Source organism: Thalassophryne amazonica, chromosome 9 (assembly GCF_902500255.1).
Source record: "Thalassophryne amazonica chromosome 9, fThaAma1.1, whole genome shotgun sequence".
NCBI classification, from domain to species: domain Eukaryota; kingdom Metazoa; phylum Chordata; class Actinopteri; order Batrachoidiformes; family Batrachoididae; genus Thalassophryne; species Thalassophryne amazonica.
The window spans coordinates 96,810,311-96,820,946 of record NC_047111.1 but is presented as its reverse complement, the minus strand read 5'-3'; the positions used below and the strand labels follow the sequence as shown (position 1 = coordinate 96,820,946).

At 42.7% G+C, this 10,636-nt stretch overlaps 1 protein-coding gene across 1 annotated transcript in view; it reads right to left on the bottom strand.

Annotated features, from left to right (window-relative positions):
* The window catches only part of kcnip1b (Kv channel interacting protein 1 b), a 45,125-nt gene extending 37,535 nt beyond the window's left edge, over positions 1–7,590 (bottom strand). Inside the window, exon 1 of the mRNA XM_034178798.1 lies at positions 7,446–7,590. Within this exon, the coding sequence (XP_034034689.1) occupies positions 7,446–7,533 (88 nt within the window). The 5' untranslated portion in view covers positions 7,534–7,590. The remainder of the gene's footprint in view (positions 1–7,445) is intronic.
* Between the last annotated feature and the right edge of the window lie 3,046 nt (positions 7,591–10,636).

Here is a 10,636-nt window from a genome sequence, read left to right as displayed (position 1 = left end):
CATCGAGAGCATTTTTTTCTGTTATCACACACATTAACGAACTTACCGGCGGAAGGACGATACTTCGGCTGTTTATGCAGGCTGTAACAGGTGGGAGAGCGACACTCCTTGTTACATTCGCTGCAGAATACAGGGTTATTTTTCTCATAACACTGCGTGGATTCACAAATTTTACAATATGACGGACAATTATGGGAGGCGTGGTTATTGTACCCCTCAAAGCAAAACTTACATACATATTTCACTCCCAAAAATCTCTTTAAATCGATGATTCCGTAAAAATGATTATTAAACAGAAAAACGAAAAGAGTTTTCTGCTGCGCCGGTATTCCTGTCTGGAATTTTGTCAGCTTTCTCTCCCCTTCGGCTCTGAAAACACCACAATTTTACAACCCAGAGCGTTTTCAAATTTTCCCACCTGCTCTAAAGATACCGGCGTAGCTTCCGTTAATCCGACGCTATTTTGTAACGCCAGTCCGCGCTGCTCCGCCTCGTGCGTACTCAGATGAGGATTCAATAACTGAACGAGGTTTATCGCGAAACATAAACTGTTGTCAGGATTATACACGATATTAAGGCATTTGGATTTTTTCCTCAGAACCTCGTGATGGAGGAGGTCATCTATTCTGCGCTTCCCCGCGCCGTTCTGGTTGCGGATGACTTGAACCACTAATTCCAGAGACTCGTCGGCTAAAACGTTGGAATTTGATTGTATCAATCGTTCTAACAGATTTTGGAAGCCCGTCACATCGCCAGCGTCGTTATATGAGCTGATCAAAGCGGCCTCGTTGTAGACTGAGTCCCCACGAATCTCCATTTGGATAAAGTCCCCGGCCCTGGCGTGTGGTTAAAGCCTTTTCGACCGAGTTATGAAGAGCCCCAACGACGTTACGGTAAAATTCCGCGTAGTCGGGAATTTCGTCGGCGCGCTGGAAATTGAGAGGCAGCCTGATTTCGATATTGTTAAAAGCAGGTCTCCTGATGACGTTAGCAGCCCCACCGCCCGTCATGGGAGAGTGTCGGCTGGGTCCCGGTCGTGCATCATCTCCGTCTTCCATCAAAACAGAGATCGCCGCGTTTATCGGGGTTAAACGAGCTCTGTTTAAAATCTCTTCTCCGCGCGCATTGCGCGGGGAGGGACTTCTTAAAGGTGAAAAAGCGCGAGCGTCGTTAGGCGTTTGATTTAATTCATCCACCGCGGATTGGACGTGAGGATTAACTTCACACGCGAGGAGGTTTACGGCGTTATTTAACGGAGTCAGACGTACCTGGTTCAACGCCGCGGGACCGGACTCGTCTGGAGGTGAGGTGTGCGGGGGGTCAGGGGGCTCTTCAGTATCAGACTGGACCGTCGAATTTATAGCGTTAATCGCAGAAATGATGTAGGGTTAATTTTCTTCCGATTCTCGTTCAGCCGCTAAATTGTTAAGAGCCTCATTTAACGGTGTTAAACGAACACGGCTTAAAAGTCTCTCTCCGGACTCGATGTTTATTTTGAGGCGGCGAATTTAACGCCTCGGGTAATGGACCATCTGCTCCAGGAGCGCTCCCCGCTGAGTCGATTATTGAAGCGTTTAAATCCAATACACGTCCGAAGTTATTTTCCCGATGTGAATTCTCTCCTTCCATCTTTTAAAATCTGTAGCAGGAAGAATCTACCTCAAGAAATTCAGTTAATATACCTCTTCAAAATGAATTCTCCCGTTCCATCGGAATAAGAGAAAAATAAAAAAATAAAACAGACTACACATTTTCAAGAAAGTTGCGTGATGAGGTTAATCCCAGCTCAGAATATCTTCGAGCCTTGCGTCTCTGTGGAAAATAGACGGTCTCCCTCCACCGCGTGCTGAAAAAAGAGAAAATCGTTAGTTATTAAATATTTAAAATAAATAAATACATAAACTCCGACTCCTTACCGTGTACATCCGCGGATCGTTTTACGGGTCTCTCCCACTGACCCGCTTCTCCATGGGGTTGTGACAGAAAAAATCGGGTTATTCCAGAGTTTTAATCGTGATTTAATCTCGATCGCTGTACTTACATCTGCGTGGTGAAGTCGGGGCTTCCAGCCTTCGAACTTCTTCAGGGGGCTCTGACTTGATTTCTAGAATTAACATAAATAAATGAATACAAAGCATCACCCTCGCAAGCGGATATTCTGTACTATTTCAAATATATTACCGAGGACGGGTCCGAACGCGCTCTGGACCGTCTGCGTGGTTTTGTCTAAAAAAAAAAATAAAAAAAACAGTTTCAGACGGCGTGCATCATTTAAAAACACTCATTTCTATCAAAACAGATTACTTAAATCACTTACCCTGAAAGCTGATGCGGTTTTCGCACTCTGCTCGAAGACAAGAAAACTTAATTAAACAACATGGTTTTCCAGGATTTTTTTCCGCAAATTTATTCTATTTTATACCCATAGCTGGGGGTCCAGGCATCTTCACTCTTCACCGGTTGTAGTGGAAATGCTCGCTGACTCGTTCCCAGGGACGTAAGTGATAAGGAGCATTGTTTATTGTTCGGGCTCGGGGCAGCATCTCCGCTCAGCGGGTGTCCCGCGCCCCATGATCGATCGGCTAATATCTTAAAAGAAAACATCATCTGGCGTGAGTGATAAGGAGCATTGTTTATTGTTCTTCGGGTTCATCACCCTCGGGGCAGCATCTCCGCTCAGCGGGTGTCCCGCCACACACACACACACACACACACACACACACACACACACACACACACACGCACACACACACGCACTCACACAGACACAGCTCTGCAACAGGTTTTACAGCCGTGGGGTCATGTTTCCGCGAGCAGCTCTATGCGTGGGTATTTGACCGTCTTGCTGCAAAGACTTACAGCCGAGAGACGGCTATTTGTACCCCCTTCTTTAATTTACGAATTAAAAACAGAAAAGGAAACGTAATAATTTAAGAATTAAAGATATTAAAGGGTCATTAAATAATAGACAGTGATTTATGTTTAATTATTTCAGAATTAGTTAATTCTTTAATACATTAAAAAGATCTAGGTATTTTTAATCGTTCTTTAATTCATGAAATAAAATGACATTAAATATTAGACCCTGGGTGGGAGGGGAGGTATGGCTTGGAGGCGGTGCTTGGCCGGGGTTAGGGGAGGAGCTTGGGGGTGGGGCTAGGGGAGGAGCCAGGGGCGGAACTAGGGGAGGAGCTGGGGGCGGGGCTTAGGGGCGGGGCATACTGACGTCATCGACTCTGATTGGATGTGACGTCATAAGGGGCGGGGGCTCGGAGGCGGGATCAGGGGCGGGGCTTAGGGGCGGGGCATAATGACGTCATCGATTATGATTGGCTGTTACGTCATAAGGGGCGGGGCTTGGAGGCGGGACTAGGGGAGGGGCTTAGGGGCGGGACATAGTGACGTCATTAATTCTGATTGGCTATGACGTCATAGAGGGGGCGGGGCTTAGTGACGTGGCCGATTTTGATTGGCAGCTGTCACTTTTTTGACGAAAGGTGGGTCAGTTTCTCTCTGCCATTAATTTTGGCAGTGTTGATTTGCCAAATATTTATTAATTTTCCCTAGCAACTACATACAATTGGTTATTTCGCTGCACTTCAAGGGCGCTTTGAATGATCGCCCAAGACAAGGAATGATACGTCTCTGCTTCTGTCGGTGGAAATGCACTGTTGAATGAGTCAGTTGGAGGAAGTGTTGTTTTAATCATTCATATTACATGTAGGCACATACTATTAAGTAAAACTGACACTGATACTACTTTTTAAATATATATATATATATATATATATATATATATATATATATATATATATATATATATATATTATGACTTTTCCCCTCCACATCTAGGAGGGCAGCGCCCGAGTGCCCCTTATGGGCCAGCCGCCACTGGCATATATGCTCGCGTATTTACTTTATTGAACCAACAGTTGGGCATATAGCCACTCCATTTCATTTATGATTACTTAATTCTTTTAAGTTGTGCTTAAGTTATGCTTGAAGTTTTGCATAGTTAATATACAGTTAGTTCAAGTCAATCAAAAATTCAGTTTAATTTACTCAAAAAGCAAGATCATATTGCACAAACTTGAAATATTTGAGTAAGTAGAATATTTTCATAAAACTTGGAGTTTACACTACTTAATTGTTTTAATTAATTTTAACTTTTGGGTGTACAGTGTAATACGGAAAATTAATTAATACTTATTTAACTCCTTGTAAACCTAAACACCCTCATTTTGAGTAACCTCCATATTTTTTGGCAGTTTTCAGGAACCTTTTGAGTGACTAAGTTGAAGGGAGTTACATCTTTTGGGAGAAAGACTTTGCAGTGTCAACCCTGAATGCTAATGTAACTTGTAATGGTCCAACCAGAATCAACCTTGCTAGCTCACTAGAGAGAAAACTGAGAGACCTTATGTCAAAAAGTGATTTATGGCCCTGTCAGCCAATCAGAATCGACTATGTCACTAAGCCCCGCCCCTAATCCCGCCCCCTTATGATGTCACAGCCAATCAGAATAGATTATGTCACTATGTCCCGCCCCTAAGCCCCGCCCCTAACCCCTCCCCTAGTCCCGCCTCCAGGCCCCGCCCATGGCTCCTCCCCTAGTCCCGCCCCTGGCTCCTTCCCTAGCCCCACCCCTGGCTCCTCCCCCTCCACACACACACACACACACACACACACACACACACACACACCTCCGAAACACACGCACACAGCTAGCGTCTGCAACAGGTATTACAGCCGTGGGGTCATGTTTCCGTGAGGAGCTCTATGCGTGGGTATTTGACCGTCTTGCTGCAAAGACAGCCGTTACAGCCGAGAGACGGTTATTTTTAACCCTTCTTTAATTTAAGAATTAAAAAACAGAAAAGGAGTCGCATTAATTTAAGAATTAAAAAATATTAAAGGGGTATTAAAATATTCGTGTTTAATCACTAATTGAAGAAAACCTCCCATAATTGTGCAAAAGATACGGTATTTTTTAATCCTTCTTTAATTGAGGCATTAAAAACCATAAAAGGACGCGCTTTAATTTAAGAATTAAAAAATATTAAAGGGGTATTAAATATTAGACACTGATTTATTTAATTATTTCAGAATTAGTTAATTCTTTAATACATTAAAAAAGATCTAGGTTTTTTTTAATCGTTCTTTAATTCATGGAATAAAATGACATTAAAATATTAGACCCGGGTGGGAGGGGAGGTAGGGCTTGGAGGCGGAGCTTGGGGGCGGGGTTAGGGGAGGTGCTAGGGGTGGGGTTAGGGGAGGTAGGGGTGGAGCTTGGGGGTGGGGCTAGGGGAGGAGCCAGGGGTAGGGCTAGGGGAGGAGCCAGGGGCGGGGCTTGGAGGCGGGACTAGGGAAGGGGTTAGGGGCGGGGCTTATGGGCAGGACATAGTGACATAATCGATTCTGATTGGCTGTGACATCATAAGGGGGCGGGATTGGCTGACAGGGCCATAAATCAGTTTTTAACATAAGGTCTCTCAGTTTTCTCTCTCTCACTTTCCTAGAGCTACGTAACATTCAGTACTATTTTGCACGTTGTATCTAGAATTAAACTTTATGTCAGTGTCCGTAGGTGTGCGTGCCAGCCCTGCGACAGACTGGCTTCTTGTCTAGGGTGAACTGTGCCTCAGGCCCTATGACTGCTGGGACAGGCTCCAGCCCCCTGTGACCGGTGATCGGAGTAAGCAGGCATAGAAAATGGATGGATGGGCAGGGGTGGCTTTGAACTGAGAAGCTTCCTGTCTGGAAACTTAACCACCACCCCCTAGTATATAAATAAAATATAATGCAATGCTAAAATACTCTCGGCCATATATGAGTATAAAAATAGGAAACACAATATGAACTTTTGACCCCTTAAAATAGGTCAAGGTTAGCGATGTTTGAACTTGTCAAAGGTCTGTGTCCCAAGAATGGTCCATGTGAATTTGACGACCCTGGCAATAATCGGAATGGACCTATGCTGAGCAAAGGCAGATGGACAGACAAATGGACGATGGACGTACAGACAAAAGGCCATTGCAATACCCGATGGCCATATTGTGGCCTTGGGTAATAATGCAAATTATGGTTTGAAAGGTAGAGTATCTCTTTAAACAGGGGGTGTCAATCTTTTTGTCTTGTGGCATGTTAAAGTGAAGCAGGGCTTACTTTGGACCATTTGTTTCAGGCTTTATGTAGGTCTGTGAGCTCAGCTGATCCACCAAACACAGATATTGTACAACGTGAATCTTAAACAGATACATGAGAGGAGACTCTGCAAAATTAATCTAATTCGATAGAGAAGAAAAAAATTCCAAGTCTCATTAAATAACTTGTGACCCCTAATATTTATCTTGCAATGCCTTTGTCATCTAGTGGTGAGTTAGCAGATTACATTATGATTTGTTTCCCTTCACATTTGACCTTCTTTGGTGACTGGGATTCATACTTCTTTGCCTTCTTTTAAGCAATATGCATGATGCTTCATTTGACAAAAATGTTAGCGTGCTGCACTAGCAACCAGTAGACAATGTATAGGGAAGCAACCACTAATTCCTCTTCTTTTTTCTGGAGTCTTTGAGCAATGTGCAAAATGCAAAAGGAAAATTAAGTGTCCCTTTTGGTCTATATCAACGTGGCTTTGCAACATAGGAACTTGTGTGACTGGGGACTCTTATGTAGATCTGAAAGCCTATTCTTAGCTTATGATAATACTGATTTATTATTACAGGTAATTATACACAAATGAACATATGGTTTTGAATGAAATATCCATTTCTGTTAATAAACATCCCTAAATCGTGCACAGTGTAGCTTTAAAGGACTGATGAAGGACCACAACTCCTTCATAACAGCAACAGATACACTCAAAAAACTGATGCATTGGATGAACTCAATTCAATTATGGGCAGGATTTCCATCTAATACAGTATATGTAGCCCCAACTCAAATAAATCCATCCAAGATCATTTAATTGAATTTAGTTTGGACTACACATGTTTATTAGATGGAAATCCTGCCCATAATTGAGTTGAGTTCATCTAATGAGTCATTTGTTTGTGTAATACACTCAAAACACTCACTGACTGGATTGGATCCATCTCATAAATATATGTAGCCCAAACTCAAATAAAGCATGTCCATGCTAGATAATTTAATTTAATTTAGTTGGGACTACATATATTTATTAGATGAAAATCTTGCCCATAATGAATTGAGTTCATCCAATGAGTCATTTGTTTGTGTGATACACATTGGATAAATATGTAACTCCAACTAAATTTAATTACATTATCTTGCATGAATGTGGTTTATTTGAGTTGGGGCTACATATATTTATTAGATGGAAATCCTACCCATAATTGAATTGAGTTCATCCAATGAGCCATTTTTTGAGTGTATCGACATTTGAAAGTTAAGTACTACTCCATTAAAAGTCACAATACCTTTTGTCAGGGTTCCTGAGACCAATCTCTGCAGGGACTGGATTAGCTTGAGCACCCCCTGCCTGCAGCGGCTGGTGCAGCCGGCCATCGCGGCGCGGCACCAGGGACACGTGCAGGTGAGAGACGTATCCTCCAGTAGATCTCAAAATAGGCTTCGCCTCCCAAAGGACTGTCTTTTCAAAAGATGTTGCCAAGCTATATGGAGGAGTGATCCTTACTTGAAGTAATAACTGAAGAATAACCAATAAAATTTACCTGCAAAAAGGAAACTTTCACACGGTGAAACGTGCATCATTTGGCCAATAGTTACATTTCACTCTCATGCTGCGGTGAAGTTCGGCTGCAAATATTGAAACAGTACAAGTCCTGCAGGGAGTGTCAGAAACACAAAAGTGTTGATATGGAGGGAAAATCCAGACCGGTGTCAAACTTTTTTAATTGATGTCCCGCAGACCGAAACAATGCAGAAGGTAAATTATTAAATAGATCTCAGAAATAGAACAGGAAAATCCTCCTGCACTTGAACTTCTGCACACCAGCTCCAAGGAAAGGCAAAGAAGAACCCTGTCCAGCTCTGTCTTCTTCTCCTTTTTTTCTTCTCCTCTTTTTGTCTTGCGTTCTGTATGCATGTGAGCTTGCCCGTGCGTGCGGTTTAGCTCTGAGCTGCAGTGGGAAGCCTGCGGCTGTGGTCTTTAGATGAGCTGTGGTACTCTCAGCAGACCTGAACTGCAGAGTGCCAGCCGCCACCACCGTGTCCGCCCTCCCTCCACCTCCCAGCTCAGGCTTGTGCTTCTTCAGGCTCTGTGATGCTCTCTCTCACCCTCTGACTCCCTGCATTTTTTTTTTTCTTCTGGAGCAATGATTTGTAATATTTTAATTAAAATGTGATTTTGTGTGTGTGTGTGTGTGTGTGTGTGTGTGTGTTTGTTACTTGTTTGTGCCTGCAATAAGGAATGCACTGAAAAAAAAACAATGTTTTGTTTTTGAACCATTATTTAGATTTCATATATATTTGTGCATCAAAAACAATTAGTATACATAAAGGAGATGGGTGAGGGAAGCCACCAAGACACCCATGAAAATTGTGAAGCTTCAGTGGCTAGTGGAAAGAGAAAATTATTGTTAAAAAGAAGAGACATAAATCCTAGGGTTCAGTTTCACTTTTTTGGCAAAGGTTTCTATTCAGGCCAGGCCAAACTTTACTGCCAGTTTAATAAATAAAATAAAATAAATAAATAGATGAATAAATCAACTAGAGCACCATGCTCAATGCAAACCTCCATCAACGGTAGTTTCCAACTCCACAAATTTTTACTTTGGACAACATTTTCAAGGTCAAAGTCCTCTTAGAAGTGGCTTCTCATAAACTAAATTAGATGTGATCAAATATCAAACTTTGTGGTATTGTCAGGTCTTTTTTTTTTTTTTACTTTTTCGGTTTCTGAATTCTTTTTCAGATAGTTGTCAGGGACCTGGACCCCCCCAAAAAAAACAGGCAAGGGTCAATACACAGAAAGGCAAGCTAAAATCAGCAACGGTATCCAAAACATGAGACAAGGCTGAGGTCAAAAACAGACAACAGGTTCAGTACACGGCCAGGCAAAAGGTCAAGAATAAGAACTATGGAACAGAACTGTAACGAAGACACAAAGGAACAACAAACTGGCAAAGCATGGGTGAAAACAGAGGGTTTAAATAACAAGGGTGTCTACAGCAGATGAGATACTGGTGTAGGTGAACAACCAGGAAAAGGGCATGGCAAACAAAAGGGACAAGACAGACCGCATGATGAACATAATGAACAGACATAAATCCCCATAATTTTCACAGAACTTATCTTTGCTATACACAATTTCTCATTGCTTTTTGGTTTCCAACTGATGACTGGAAGATAGACAAACAGGCATAAAGGTGGAACCTCCACCCAATTTTTGTGGTGTAGGTAATCCATAAGAGAAAAATGAGAGTGATTGAGGCACTTTTCATTGAGATATTATGCAAAATGCATACCAAATGAGCTTTTCAATATTAAATTCAAATGTCCACAAAATTCACAATCCTGATTAGATCTGGATCAAACTTTGTCAGGCAATAGCTAATGCCAGTCTGCACCTAATTTTCAAATATGAGAGCAACTGGGGCATGTTTTATTAAGATATAATGAAAAATATACATTAAATGGGGTTTTTGACGTGACGTTTAAATGGCAACAAAATTTGTAATCTGGATCTGATCTGGATCAAACTTTGTCAGGTGATAGTGAGTGCCAATCTGCACCTCACTTTCAAATATGAGAGTGATTGGGGCACATCTGATTAAGATATAATGTAAAATATATATTAAATGGGGTTTTCAATGGCCACAAAATCTGTAATCCAGATTAGATCCGGATCAAACTTTGTCAGTCCACAAAGGATACCATCTTACATAATGCAAATATTCAACCTACATAAGTCAATAAATATACAATATACAATATGCATAATTATTCAACCTACATCATTCAATAAATGTACAATATACATATAAATATTGTTGGGAAAGTGTAGGAACACGGACCCACAACAGGGGGCGCAAATGAACGGACAATGGAATAGGTCAAATAACAACACTTTACTGTTGCGAACGTGCACAACAAACACAACAAATTACAACAATGGACAAAGTTCAATTCACGAAGGTGTCGTGTGGGCAGGCTCGAAGATAGGAGACGCCTCTCCAAAGTAGAACCGGAACCACACGGTTTCCTCCGCCACAGGACCCCGGGAATACTGGAGCCGCCAAGTTCCGAACTCCCAGGTGGCCACTGCCTCCGCGTGTCGGACCTGGTACTGCTGGCGAGGAACAAGAACACAATTAACGTGGGCGCGTTGCACCCAGCAACCTGTACGGCAGGGAAGCTACCTCCACCTCTCGTTGGGGAAAAAAGTCTGCAATCACTCACAAAAATCACAAAGGTTACTGTCAAGCAGTCAGCTGAGATTATTACCTTCCAGGTAGAACGATATCTCGGCGATGAGGTGGAGATGCCGTCCTGCTGATATACCCCAGTGATAATTGCCGTCAGCTGTCTCAGGTGATGGGTGACAGCTGTTACCGAGGCTGCTCCTGTGGGGCGGCGGCGCCCTCTGGTGGTGGTGGGCCAGCAGTACCTCCTCTTCAGCGGCCCACACAACAGGACCCCCCCCTCA